The sequence below is a fragment of the Opisthocomus hoazin genome, chromosome 7 (genome assembly GCF_030867145.1).
Source record: "Opisthocomus hoazin isolate bOpiHoa1 chromosome 7, bOpiHoa1.hap1, whole genome shotgun sequence".
NCBI classification, from domain to species: Eukaryota; Metazoa; Chordata; class Aves; order Opisthocomiformes; family Opisthocomidae; genus Opisthocomus; species Opisthocomus hoazin.
In genome coordinates, this window is record NC_134420.1 from 3,895,209 (window position 1) to 3,910,409 (window position 15,201).

Consider the following 15,201-nt stretch of genomic DNA (forward strand, 5'->3'; position numbering starts at 1 on the left):
TTAATACATAAAGTTTTGTTCAATCTGACCAGAGAGTACTATGTTAATAACTCCTAAGTTCATAGAATCATAGAAGAGTTTGAGTTGGAAAGGACCTTTAAAGATCACCTAGACCCTCCTCAAGTTCTTAGACAAAGCGCAGCAGACTCATTTCACCCTTGCTGGCTCTTTCATCTACGAAATCTGATAACCCATGAAAATGTTTACCATATGGAATGAAAACTGTCCACAAGAACAGTTCAAGAGAGCTGTGGGTTTCACAATTTGTCCTGTTGATGCTTTGTAATTAATCTTAATCATGAGGGGTTTTCAGCTAACTGAACTGCCTAACACCACTACTGCAGTGAGCACCAAGCTAATGTTGCCATCATGCTCATAAACTAATGCAACTTTCTATTAAAACATCGGAAAAAAAACCCCAAGAACTCATGGAGTCTGATAATTCATAATAGCTGTTCCAAGAGTTTCTAGAAAGCTCATGTTCTGTAATTCTAGCAGTATAGCTTCTTGTTTTCATGCTTTCACAAAAGCTTTCACAAATCGATTGCCAGGTACTAAAATGTCAGAAAAACACATCTGCAAACAATGGATCTAGTGCCTGTGAATCACACTTTTTACAATCTAAAGTGAACTTCATTATTTTACTTTTGTTCAGTTACATTAGATCAGAAGAATGTGTGTCTTATGTTAAAATTTAGTTCTTATGAAAATACCTACTTCAATTTGTAAATGGTTTTCTGTAGGAGAAGTACTTAGCTTAAATACTTATTACTGTGAAAAATTAGAATCCGAAGCACTCCACATTTTGAAATTTATTAGTTTCTGTAGAACTGTGCTTGACCCTGGATATATGGCTACAGCTAGTACAATGATTTCTTTTTTATTTTTGTAACACAAGAAAGGTGAAATGATTCCTTTTCATGAAAAAAATGGACTTTTTCGTACACATACACATTCTTTTTGAAAAGCCAGCAAAAGTAGTTAGCTGAAATGCAGGAGCGTTTAAAAACAAGTAAGAGATCCAAATCAAAGTCAAGTCAGTCCAACTCCTCTTACAGGGATGGACAGCATTCCTTGTCTACTGAATCGTATAGTACAGGCATGATACAAGTGTAGTAATTCAAGACAATAAAGAATATTAAGTACGGTGTTGCATGTACAGCTAGTAAATACAGTTTCCAAATGCATATGCAAATCTTGAGACAAAGTAGTGTATCTAGAGCTAAGTTAAATGAGATTTTCCTGGAGAGTGCTTGCAAATCAATACATGTATCCAAGATGCTCTTACCGAAAGGTATTCTGAATATGAGAAACTGTTATTTGCTTAACAACTTTTATGTGAAAACAAAAAAGTGGAAAACTTCTATCTTCTTTTTACACATAGATTTACATGCATAAAGCAGCTCCTAGGATTAATTTCTTTAAACAGTCATATGAATGTCAAAAGAATGGATCCATCTTTCTCTACTCACTGAACTGCTAAGCCCAAGCTACTACTTCATCAGCTACTAGGTCTAACAGATACTTCTTTTACCTGCCAGTCTTAAGAGGCTAAAACAAGACACTATCGCTCATTAAAACAGCTGTGATACCTCCACAATCATCAAGATTAATGCAATATATGCAAATCACTGTTTAGCTCAGTATTTAGTGGAATAGTGGACTGCTAAAAATAAAGTTTAAAGCAGAGGGAGAAACTGGTTGCTGTGCCAGGGGTTGAAAAGAAAACATTATTTCTTCTAGGAAGAGGAGGCAGAAGAAAGACCACAACAACAGACAGAATACTTAGGCATGAGATGTTGACCAAATAATTGACTTGAGCTCTGAACGTTTTTCCTAATCATTATGACTGTATCTTACACTTTCTATAGAAGTTGAAAGGAAGCAGTAGAAAAACCTAGAGAAAGGAAAAATACAGCTGAGTAAGAAGGAGAGGAAGGGGAAATCAAATAACCCATTTCGTAGAGAAAAAGAACACTCTTCTGAAAAACTCAAGTTAATGGATACTTACCAGTGTCATGATACCTAGTCTGTCCACTTCCCGAGCTGGACTATGTGGAATCCGCCTCGGGGTGGAGCGGCCACTGCCAGGCGGGGAAGAACCAGCAAGTGAACCACTTGCATAGGGAGGGGGAATGGAGCTCATGGACCGGAATCGACCATGGGCATCCAGACTTCCACTACCCACTCTGCTCTCAATTTCCTCTGCACGCTGCTCCGTGTTTTCCTTTTCTTCTTGTATAAGTCTAAAAGAAAAAAGTTTCAAAGGAGCATGATATTCAAACAAGCACCATACAAACAGAAAGACCGACTCAGGCATTAGAAAGCAGTAGCACTTGGCAGGCAAAACAGCTATGCTGAAAAACCTTCCAATGCAATCTGAAAAAAAGTGGTAAACGCTACTGCTGTCACTGCTGTGCAGGGATTTCTGTCAAACCAGTAATACACAGTCCCTTCTATAAACGGGACCGAAGACAAAGAACCTGGAAAGAATACTTAGACATACGCAAGCTAGTTACTTCTGTCAAGCCCCCACTCAGCAAACTGAATGGGCAACCACCATTTTCCGAGTAACCACACAAAAAGGATTTCTAGTGTCACAGAAACTCATTTTAATCAAAACCCTAACAGCAGATAGACCATACCTAATCTCTTTGTTGATTGCATCCAACTGTTCTTGAAGCATCATGGCCAAAGTCTGAGCATCAGCCTGACCACTTGGCGACAGCAGATCAACCGAACTGAATATGGTCTCCCTGTCATCCTCAACATCAGACACATCAACATCACTCTCAAATGCTTGTGCCACATTTGCCAATACACTTGCTTGCTGGGCTCGCTCCCAGTCCTGCTCGTTCAGAGTTTGAACCTAAGAGAATTAATTAAAAAAAAAAATCCAAACTCGAATGTGGAAAACATTACATTTCTGCTGTTTTTCAAGATGTTTAAAATAATTTTTAAAAAGCCCACTTACATGCTGAATGCATCCATCAAGACAGCAATGTTTAGAGAAATGTAAAAAAAAAGCTATAATGTGGAAAACTTCACATCTACAGTTCAGTGAAATTTAAAAACGGGCAGTCTCACTGAATAAATTAAAACATCACATATGTTGGCTATATACACTCTAAAATACAGTAAAATTTTGCTGTCAAATCCAATGAGAATTCTGGAACCAGCTTTATGTAATGAGAACTTACGTGTCCTGAAAGGGTCTTAAAATTCCTTGCAAAACAGTAAAATGTTAGGTCAGTGTACAGACACAAAAGTAGGGCTGTTTCAAATTATATTTTACAGGCTTATCATACTTAAAATAAAGTGGACTTCAGAATAAAATTTTGCCATTATTTGTTAACAATTAAAAAGACTAGTAGTTATGCATCAGTTAGTAAAACAGGATATATATATATAGCAGTTTATTGCTCTGCACTACTAGTCTAGAAACTCCTTGTGATAGATTAGCCTCATCTAGTCTATTTTGTTGCCAAAGTTTCATAGTTTCATTTTTATTTTAATTTCAGAGTTCTATTACCTTTGAAGGTTCATCTCTGAGAGCTGCCAAACGCCCTTTCTGGGGACGCCTTAGCACTGATGAGGTGCCATAGGACTCTGTATGACTGTCAGTCACAGATGAAGATGTCATAGGGTATCTGAAATCTGGTCGGCTAGAACACGAAGAAACATCTTATCCTTAGGAAGGAAGGCGGAAGGGGGAAACAAACCAAGAAACCCACCCAAATGATTCCTTTTGTCCCACTAGTGCCAATTTTTTTTAAGCAGTATAAAAACTGCTTTATATGCGCTATAAAGAATACATAGCTATAAAGTTTTAAGCTTTAAAAAGTTGAAAGTATTTTGAGTTATAACAGACAAAATTACGTTTAGCAAAGTGACAATTAAGTGCTGGTACCTATGATGAAGTGATGTGGCTCTGAGTCTTACTTGGTCATTTTCAGCCCTTAATGCTTCAACATTTAATACAAGTTGATCCTGAAAAAATAAACAGATAAAATACGTAACAGTATGCTAAAAAAACCCTGTGTCAAATACTGATTTATAACCTAACGTTTAGTTTTTTGACCTCATTTCTACGAAAATCAGAAATAACAGATTTTAAACTATACCCTTCAACGATAGAAAATGTAAAAAAGATTTTTGCTACACACAGTGCAGCACCACCAGAAAAGGGCATTCAAAATAATTCTGTTTCCTCTCTACACTGCGACCCTCGATAGTGACAATATATATTTTAAAAACAGCTACTACATAAAATTCGCATATTACTAACTTTACTAAGTGAGAATATTTAATAAGAAACAAGAAGATTTTCCAAGCTCTGCGCACAAAAGGTTCTAAATGCATTCACTTTTAACTTGGACTTCTTACATGCTCTAGAAACTCAGAATTTAACAACAGAGAAATCCAATTAATAAGAAAGCAATGGAAGACTAATAAAAAGTAGCTGACGATGAACATCTGTGCCTTGCGTGAAAACTGCTGGCCTACACATACAAAAATTCAAAGCACATTCTGTAAAATATTCTGAAGGCATTCTTCATTTTATTACAGAAGCACAGCCTCTAGAGTTTGGCCTAACTACTTACTAGAATGACTGAGGGAGATGCAGTACACCTGTGATTTAATAAGCAATAACAAGTATTATTCAGAACAGACGGCATGACCATAAAATCAATGGCCACTGCTTAAGGATGCAAAGAAACCAAAGGCCCCACCACTACTGTTCACGAAGGAAACTTGTCCGTTCCAGGACAAGCGAAACACCAGACAGCTGCTATTGTAAAGGGACAGCCAAGCCTAATAAATATTTCTCTCCCTAACCCCCCCAGTCCTTAGTATTTCTCTTATCTTTTTACTATTCAAGGTCACACATACTACAGTATAAAAATTCTATGCAATCTTCAAACTTTGGCAAATTGCCGCTATATCCAGCCACTTCACATATTCAGAAGTGTGTTAAGTCTTTGAGTAAAAAGCTACATATTACCTATAAAATCATCATAAAACTAACATAATAAACACAATACCATAAAATGAGCAATAACAGCCCCCTACTTTTAAACAGACCAGGCAACATTAAGTTTTATGGGGGAATTCAAATCTGGTCCTGCTATGTAGCAATGCAGCAACTGTTTTCCGATACAATATTACAAAAATGTGTATTATACCTTTTCATGCTGAAGTTCCTCTACTTGTTTTTTTGCGTTTTCAATTTCTCGAAGAAGTGAATTCTAAAATAAAGTGTATCACAAATTGTTACTTATAAAAGCTTTCAATTCTTAAACCACAACCAAGATGAGTTTCAAAAAGTTTCAGTCAACGCTATACAGATGCATCTTAAGTTACACTTTATTGCTTACATCATTTCACTTTGATTATAGTTGAAAATTTATCCTTTCAGGTGTGCAGCCCCCTAAATAATGGATTTAGCAATAGTACAAGTTCCATAAAAATTTCATACCAATACCATCCTTTTAAAGCTCTGTTTGACAAAACTGGTTAAAAAAAGGAATAATTCAACAGTTAAAATAATTCGAAGTTATTTGCCGAGTGGTTGCTAAGGCATTACTGGCTGTTATCATTACGTTTTCATTTTATGTTTACTTTCCTGACCTGCAAAATTACTATACAGTAATTTCTTGGATGTACTGTACCTCCAGCACTGCAACACTCACTGACTTAAGGGCCTTCATTAACATCAGAGCTGCTGTCTTTACAGTTATACCATTACGTCTAAACAGCTCCAGTAAATGCAAATACTTACAACTACTAAAATACCTGTACTCAAAGCAGTTTCCAAATTCAGACTTAGAATCATCTGAGAATTAAGAAACATGAGAGCTACAACCACCAAAGAATTTCAACTATTGTATTTGACTGTAGTATGTGATACTAAGGAAAAAAAAAAAATCAGCTATTGGGCCTTGTAATAGGAACCTTCTAACTGTGTCGCTTTCTCCTCCTTTTCCACCATTGCCAAGAAGTTCTACTAAACACATTTCCTTAAGGTAAGTAATATTACTGTTTTCATCTTAAACGCGTAAAGAAGTTTCACACGTGAACAAACAAATCATTCTGGGAAAAAAGCCCACATGATCAGAAGAAAGTCTTAAAATTTTACCTGCATGTTTCTTCCCAGCTTAGCATAAAAGCATGAGCTGGAAGCCACAGTGAAAATACTTTTCTAGAAGCTGTTACCTACAGTGAAGGACAACTAGGTTTTCCTCATTATTCATGAACGTAGTTAGGGTTTGGAGAGTAAAGGGGAGTTAGGGTTATAACTGACAACTCCCCAACATTCAAGCATTTTAAAAACCAAAAATGCAGGCAGCTGTTTTTCAGAAATTGAATTTATAAAGGGTGTTAGAGCAACCTTGTTGATGTCATAACAAGGCCCATGACAAGAACTTCTTAAGTATTAGGAGCAGCTGGTGATCTTTAAAACAGCAATGTTAACTAAAAACCACAAGTCTGCTGCCTTAGATGCCAGGTGGTAAGCACCCTTATCATTAACTCAAAGGGGGAGAATTAGTAGGATCTGCATTTGTTCTGCACTACTCAATTCCTCTCAGCTCAAAGCGCAAACGCAGAGAAAAGAACAAACTAAATCTTTGTAATGCTCCAAGGGGAGTGCAGCCCCGGAATTCTGGAAAGACATGTCAGATACCTGATTGATGGTCTAGGGATGAGAACTGAGCTGACATGAATGCCACAGAAAGTAAACATTTATTAAGGCCTGAAAACATCATTACTGTACTGACTGAAACATTTTATTGCCACGACTTTAAAACAAAAGTCACTCAGTCTTTATTGGAACATTTCCCCAGATGATCATTCCACTCTTCAGTAGAAGAAACTAACTATTTTTTTAATCCATGACAAAGCAATTCAAAGTCAGCATGAAGCAAAGTGCTACTATGGAAGATGCTGCTTTGTTCAATGCAGAATAAGGGTATCTAACTTAAAGGCATGCATGGAAGAAAAATCCGTAAGGATCTAGATCGAAAAGACGAAGGGAAAGAAACAGAGTGAAGTATGTCACAAGTTAAACGATGAACTGAATACAAGGGAAAGCTCCGAGACGTGCATTGACAACACAGGGAACAGCCCATTGACATTCATATAACCTGTCTCAAAATGATCTACCTGGGAAGAAAATGTAAGACTGTTTCAACTTGCACGAACCCCACAGTGACTCAGGGTAACTTGTACAGACAAAAACAGTGGGAAATAAAAGACACTGAACTGAAAAGGTCAAAGTTCTAGTCCTAATTCTTCAGACTTCCTGTGTTACACTGGATGAGCCTATTTATGCAGTCCACACCAGTCAACTAGGCAAGGATAACGCTTCTTAAAAGATGCCTTCTCAACACTGCAGTTACGAAACCCTGGGACAATCTCAAAAAAATAAAAGAATTTTAAGAACGTATTTTCAAAATCCACACTAGAAAACAGCCTTAACAGAAACTACTGTTATTAATAAGGATTTAGTATTCATTTACTGAAGTTACAGACATATTGCAAAATACACAAATCACTACTGAATGCTGAACATCTAATTAACGTTATATGCTGGAATGTGACTTGTTACCTTATCTTCCAAGGCAGCCATCCTTTCCTTGAGATGAAGCTGGAGCCTTTCATTAGATTCAGACAGAAGCTTATCAACAGTTTCTGACAAACGTTTATTATGCTCCTCGTTCATCTTCTCTCTCTGTCTAGCCTAAGATACACAAAAGCTACTGAGATAACTTAAAATTTTAATATGTCTGTAACAATTTCCAGGTTGTAAAAACAGTAAGCTTGCTTTAATTGAAACATTTTTCCAAAGGAATACTGTATGTACCTCCATGACTCTGTAAGGGAGTATAAGGGACATGTAAGACTTTAATAACTGTTCCAAGATCAGAAGCTTGAAAATCTGAGTTTACTCTTCAAGAAAAAGCAGATTTCAGAACCAATTCCATTATTTATAACCTAGGAACCAAATTTTCCAGAGTCATTTAATTCAGCAAGTTTTTGATGTGTCTCCTCATCACAAAATATGTTATGTATGTATACGTATTTCCAAACACATTTTCAAGCTCTCATTGGAGACTTTCTGCTTTTTCTTGAGCTTTAATGTTAACCGTATTACAGAGGCTCAAATCTCCCAACTATTAGCCAGCCTAAACTCTTGCTTTATTTTAGAGATGAGAAATAAAAACAGCTTTGCTGAATGGTAGGCAGCCATGAAGGGGATTAGACTCTTTCTTTCAGCTTTGTATCTTTGCCAAAAATATGTACTGTACCCTTTGCAGTTCTTGATTCTTTTCTTCTAGCTGTGCTTCCATCTGTCTCAGTCGTTCCTCTATATTGCCATGCCTCTCCTCAGCCTGTCAATTTGAAAACAAAATTAGAATTTGGGTTTTTTTTCAAAAAAAACAAAAAGGCTTCAGAAGCATAGAAACATTGAAGCACAATAACATATCTAACATGCTTTGCACAACTGCCATTTATGGTAATACACGATGCAGAACAGATGTATTTCTGTCACTAAAAGAACCTAGTAAGAGTTCATATGGTAAGTAACAAAACGATGAAGCCTCTCACCCCTAAATACCATGAATCAACTACTATTTGCAAATGAGCTTGCAACAGTAGAAGTTCATTCATATCCCCAAGAATTTAAAAAAAAATAAATAAAAAAATAGAAACTAAATGCATTTCAGTGTTTCCTCACTAGCCTAGACAATGTGACCCTTTGTTAGTAATCATGACAAAGCAGAAAGCAGCAAGCAGAAACAAGGACTAATATACGAATTCTACCTTCCTAAGCCTGGTGGTAAGTTCCAATACTTTAACATCTTTAGCAGCAGAGTTCCCAGGAGACAAAAGGTCAGACTACAGAGCCAGTTAGGGACAGGAAAGATAACAGGGAAAGAAATGAAACTAAGACTTTAAAAGAAAACACACACACACACACACACTTGAAAAGGCTCACTTGTAGTTATTACACGTAATTCCTCAGACTTCTTTATTCCATTTGCAGCCTTCTAAAAAACCTTAATATCACCTAGTACCATTATTTCTCTCTCCCCACATTCCTCACTTGTTTACCAGTGGAAGAAATTTGGATTTCCCCTTCAGAAATAGTTCTTGCTTTAGAAGACTTTATGCCTATTACTGAATGAATTTTAATAAAAAATAACAAAATAATAATTCAGAGAGACATTTTTATAATGTAACAGAGTTCACAGAAAACCTGCTGAAGTTCCAAACAGCAGGAATTAAAAACAAAGAAAAAAATAAAAAGTAAATCAGAGTGTGTTCAGAAAGACAAATGGAAAACACAGAAAACCAGGAGAAACGTTTTCTGAACTAGCTGGGAGAAAACCAGAAATGCAGTGTAACAAAACCAACAGTAAGTGCAGATTTTGTGTAGTGGGACACCAGCAGGTACGAGAGTCTCGAGGACACTGTCCAATCGCCTCACCTTTGAAAGTGCCGCAACTCTCTGTGCCAGCTCAGCTTCCACCTCTGGCAAAGTTTCAGCTTTTCTCAAAGTCTGCTGCAGCTTTTGTTCAGCTAGCTCCAGTCGTTCTTGCAATTGCCTATTTTTATCTTCACTCTACACAGGATTATAATCAGCAAATATTTAGTGTTAAAACGGTGATTAATTTTCACCAGAGGGGAAGGTAAGGATACAGATTACTGCCTTTCCTAGACCTATGGAGAACAAACTGTCCAAAACTGGTTTCATAACCAAAGATGTGGTATCTTCCCCTTCATTACACAACAGAACTTCGTTCTCTACAAATTTTTTTCTGCAGACAATTTTGTGTATTCTGAATGCAACTATATCACCACATAAACACAGTGACAGTATGGGAAGTAGCATAGAACAAGTTGTGAATTTTCAATGTCAAGGCTGTGCCAAGACTGAGTTACATCAAGCAAAAAAAATTCCTTAATATTTTAAATAACACTGTGCATTACTGCGAAATTCATTTTGACTTAAAGTGCGTACAACTTCTTTCAAAAATTATACTAAAAGGGACTTCTCTTGTTGACTAACAGTTGCATGGCTTCCTCTAGTTAGAAAGTGACTGGCTAAACAACCATTTCTGGTTCTAAGTTGGGCTACTTCATGTCAAGCATGTGTCAAATTTCCTCGTGCAATAAGGCAACGTTTACTTGCATTACAGGCTATAAAAATCACTACACAAATTTTAAAATTAAAGATTAGTAAATTTTTAAATGAGTAATTCTCACACATGAAACTAAAGATGCTTGGATACACATAATAACTTAAAACCCCACAATTATTAGGGACAACAGCCCTGCTGCACCATGATCAAGTGCAATAAAATGCTCAAAACCATTTCCTCTCTCCAGTAAATTGTCTCATCTTCATTTCCAGGGTAAAACCCTGCACAATGCAGTCCTCCAGTTACTGAAAAACAATCACTAACAATAGTGCATTACAGATGATATTCATCTTCCTAGAAGCAAAGTGCTTTAGTACAGTACGAACATCAATTATTTCCATTAGTTCTATGCTGAACAGAATGTACTTTATCTCATCTCAAATTACAACCTGTCGATGCATGGAGTCTTTAGTGGCAATTTCATTTTCAAGTTTATCATTGAGGTCATGCACAGATGTAGCTTCACGTTGTGCAGCGAGGTAGCGTTTCTCAAGAGTTGTAATTCTCTCTTCCATGTCTTCTTTTTGGGCCATAGTCTATGCAAGACACAAGACAGAATTTAGTCTTTAATATAGGAGATTATTATTTAGTGATCAAACTGGGGAGAAAAACCCACAAACCAAAATTAATATTTTTTTTAAAAAATCACAGATATGCTTTGTTATTTCTCTCAGTAAAAAAGTGCAAAAACCAATCTCACTTAGGTTTACAAGGTCAATGACTTTATTGTTTGTTTTGTTGTGGTTTTTTTTTTTTTTCTTTAAACAGTGAATGTTTAAAAAGACTGGTCTTTATTACATGACAACAGATCTGCTGCTTATCTCTTTAATGGCACAAAAACAGCAAAACTTTACTTGCTGGGGACAGTCAGAGAGTGTTCTTGGATTTAACTAAGCTCCCTTTCTGTTTAATAAGGATACAGTACAGAGCAATATATAGGACCTTGGGGATTAGTGACTGATCAGAAACAGGAATTGTCAATCACACCACTGAAATAAAAGTGATTCTTCAACCACGCACATCTTTAAAAATGAAAAATGTAAACTTCATGAAAAAGCTTAGCATTTATGACAAGATCAAGGATCTTGTCACGAACATGTTAACATTCATAATGCTAAATCTATAATTGAATATATTAATGAAATACATAGTTATGCACAGATTAATTCTAAAGACAAATTTTCTTAAGCGACTGGTCTTTTAAACAAAAAATAGCACCATCATCCTCTAAACAACTTTTTTCTCACCTATCAAACCAAAGACATCAAAAAGCATAAAGGTCTAACTGAGCACCAGTGACACTGAAATTTTATAAAGCAATTGCATTTGTGACTACCCAAATTTTGACAGTTCATTCCTCACCTCTCGTACATCTCTCTGTAACTTTGTATTCATTTCTTCAGATTTTATTAAGTCTTTTCTAGCTGTGTCAAGATCTTCTTCCAGCTCTGTTACTCTGCTAGACAAAGCAGTAAGACGTTCTTTCATTTGTGTCTGCTCTTTGTTTTGCTTGTCTATGACGTCTTGGAGTTCAATCACTTTAGCAAGGTTTTCGTCATGGCACAAAGAACCATCAGAGGATCGCTATAAAATAGGAAAAAAAAAATGTATTTGCATGTTACACAGCAATTTGAAAAACAAACTGTTACTTTGCGGTAAACACCCCTCCTCCAAGATAATTTTACTACGGGATAGACTGCAAAAATTGAAATTGTACTAACGGAGACTTAAATTAAATCATAGCTCAAAATCTTTTATTATAGTTTAAAATTAAAATATTATAGTTAATGATTGAAAATCAGACAGCTTTAAAAAGTCGATAGCTGTACCTTCCCATTTGTAGTTGGCGTATTTTCTTGTTCGTGATTTATATCCAGCATCCCATCTGGAAGTGTTTTCTTCTGATTATTTTGCTCTTTCAGAATCATTAACTGAAAGAAAAGCAAAGTTTATATACGTATGTTTCAAGTCAATTCCTCTCTCACTTATAAGGAACATCTGCAAAAGCAAAGGAGCAAAACAACAATTACTGATTCCACTGCAAGGTATGTATTAATAAATTATGGCACAGGCACTCAAAAAACTTATGCCACTGCAACCCAAAAATTCTTATTTTAAAGCCACAGAAACTCTTTCTGTTGTTTTGTTGGGGTTTTTTTGGGGGGTTCGGGGGATGGGTTGTTTGGGGTTTTTTTGTCCTCCTTTCCTGTTCTTTCAAAGTGACTAAGTTAAAAATTATAGTTGTCCTATTTGGCAAAAACTCAGAAACAAGAAGTGAAAGTGAACCTTCATAACCAAATAAATTACTCTGTACAAATATTGATTAAAACACCCACAATGCACACATGAAGACTTCTTTTAAAAAAGAAACCTACCTCTTTATGCGTAGTACCTAGTTCTTCTTCCAATAAGCTACACCTTTCAAGTGCTACTCGTAACCTCTCCCTTACCTGCAAGGGGTAATTTCAAATAATTTGAAATAATTCAAATTAAAAAGAAACCAATTTCACTTATTGCCATGCTGCCATACCCTTTCAGATAGTAAATGACACTATTTCCATTACACTTAGAGACCTGCTTTATCTTAAGTACTAATTACAACATATGCTACAAAAAAAAAACCTTCTAGAGAAACAATGTGTACCTTAAAAATCTAGCTTCTCCTTTTTTCTCATAAGCAAATCATATCTCTATATAACCTGTTCATTTAGGCAAGAATTAAACACATCCAGAATTTGCCTATCCTTTTGTGGTGCGCAGAGAGTGTATGCTTTTGCTTATTTACAACAAGGAAGAAGAGACAGAATTCTACTTAAAAATAATTTGCCATACTTCATACACAAGGGTCACAAAAGTTAGGCAAACTGAGTTGGCAGCAAAATTCATAGCAAGTTTGCATATCCTGTTGTCAACAGCAGGCACAACTAAAGGGTGGAGTTCCTTTAATTCAGTTTTATTTTATATCACAGTGCATGCAGATTCTTCTCCTCCTGTTCTCTCTAGTCCAAAAGGCTAAATCCTGATATTACACAAGTAAGCAAATGTACATGCTCCTACAACAAATATATTGCCCCCGAACCATGCTTAGTTTACATTAGCACAGTTAATGAAGTACTAGAATAAACTACAGCACCTTGCTATAGTGCAACATATTAATTTAGGAGGGCAGGTACAGCAAAGTCACTATCTTAATACAGAGAAAAGTTCAAAGAATCTGACTTCTACAACTTTAGTACAAACAGCTGTATGGTCCACACAAAAGATGGCACAGGATGAGATGATGTTAGCTACCATATTTAATTACCTTTTCATCAAGGGCTTTATGGTGTTCAAATAAAGATTTTAGTGCTTTGAGAACTTCTACTTCACTAGAAACACCTGCTGGAGACTGAGCTTGTCTCTTTACAACAGTCATTCTGAGAGATCGCTCATGCCTGGAGACAAGACACTCCAAATGTTCCAGTAACAACTAAAAAAAAAAAAAAAAAAAAACACCAATGTTTATTCCTGTCCTGCATACCTGCAGAGAACTTTGCCCCCTAAAACACTGAGTTTTGAGTTCTAAACTTCAAATCCGAGCACCAACAACTGTTGCATCAAGCACAAGGACACGATTTTAACATTTCACCAGTGTTACAGGGGATATCAGAGCTAACACATTTCCTACCTCTCTCTTTCAGTCTAGGTTTTAAATGAGGTTTCTGCTTAGCCAGGTCTCTTCAGTTCTGCCACCAATCTGAGGAACCGCATGCTTGCCAGAAGGACACGCATAGGAAATGCTCCAAATCAGAGAGCAACTGCTCTGCTGGCAGCATTGTAAGCCGCTGGAACACACAGCTACACCTTGCCCGCTCTGTTCTGAGTGTTGTACGATTACAAAACTTTTACAACAAGAAAGCTGAAGGACCAACAGCAGTGCAGTCTTACAAGCTTTTCCTGATTCTGCACAGCTGTATTTGGAGCTGTGCATAAGCTTCCAAACTTTTTTAATCAACACACATTGGCACTTTCAGGGGGATTCACGTGCAAATAATCAGGGAAAAAATTATTTTAGCCTTTCAAATTCAACATTCAGTATTTTTCTCCATGTAGTTGGACGCTTTAACAATGGCAATCTTGGAGAAGACAAGGAACTAACCCTTGTATTATTTCTTTCTGCTTTCAGTTCAGCAATTTCTTCTTCCCTTTCAAGCAGCTGCTCCCTGCATACATTCAGTTCCTTTGTAAGCGCTGCAAATTCCTGAAATAAACCAGAAATATAACCACATCAAATACCGGGATATAGTGAGAGGGGATTCATATGAACACTTGACATGATTTCGTGAAGTATTCATTTCAAATGCCTAAAGCCAATACAGTTGTATTAGTCATGCTAAGCAGGCTTAAGTTCAAACACTCAAAACCGTTACAGCATCAAGTGTAAAGATAAAAGATGTCTGACCGGTACTTTTGACAACTTGTTTGTCTCTCAAGGCAATTATCTGAGTTCATGTATCCCTCCTAAGCAAAGTTAAAAACCTATTTGTAATGCACTTTGTTACTGTTTCCAAAAGTTGTTGTTTCCTTTTTTTTTAATGACTGCTGAGGGAGACATGAAAAAAAGAGAGCACTAAGCAAAAACAGAACCCAGCAAAACATGACAAATTTCACTATTTAATTTCGAGAGACAATGCATAACCCTGACATCTACCAGAATACACAGGTTGGTTCTTCTGAGTAACAGAGCATCCTTGGAGCTTCACCACTGGAGGACTCAGACCTTTATCGGTATTTATATACTCAAGTTACATACAGGGATTTCATTTATACCTACTTTCAAATTTCACAGAATGGAACTGAAACAGCCCTTTCCCTGTAGGCCTGCAAGAAATCTTGGGAGGATTAGAATCAGAATTTTCTAGAAGCCAAGCCCTTGGGCTCAAAGTCCTCAAGAGGCTTTCCCTTCAAATTCAGTAAAAGCTTTCACCTAACAAAACTGAACCAAAGTGCAATA

The 15,201-nt window shown here is 36.5% G+C and overlaps 1 protein-coding gene across 8 annotated transcripts in view; it reads right to left on the minus strand.

Annotated features, from left to right (window-relative positions):
- The window catches only part of PPFIA1 (PPFI scaffold protein A1), a 60,661-nt gene that overhangs the window by 24,408 nt on the left and 21,052 nt on the right, over positions 1-15,201 (minus strand). For all 8 annotated transcript variants that reach the window (XM_075425395.1, XM_009935988.2, XM_075425392.1 and 5 more), the window contains exons 3-16: positions 14,347-14,448; positions 13,513-13,677; positions 12,584-12,658; positions 12,038-12,139; positions 11,571-11,792; positions 10,598-10,744; positions 9,494-9,628; positions 8,310-8,393; positions 7,610-7,741; positions 5,187-5,249; positions 3,911-3,990; positions 3,533-3,665; positions 2,646-2,869; positions 2,012-2,246 (exon numbers count right to left, since the gene is read on the minus strand). In XM_075425395.1, coding sequence (XP_075281510.1) covers positions 2,012-2,246; positions 2,646-2,869; positions 3,533-3,665; positions 3,911-3,990; positions 5,187-5,249; positions 7,610-7,741; positions 8,310-8,393; positions 9,494-9,628; positions 10,598-10,744; positions 11,571-11,792; positions 12,038-12,139; positions 12,584-12,658; positions 13,513-13,677; positions 14,347-14,448 — 1,899 coding nt within the window. The remainder of the gene's footprint in view (positions 1-2,011; positions 2,247-2,645; positions 2,870-3,532; positions 3,666-3,910; positions 3,991-5,186; positions 5,250-7,609; positions 7,742-8,309; positions 8,394-9,493; positions 9,629-10,597; positions 10,745-11,570; positions 11,793-12,037; positions 12,140-12,583; positions 12,659-13,512; positions 13,678-14,346; positions 14,449-15,201) is intronic.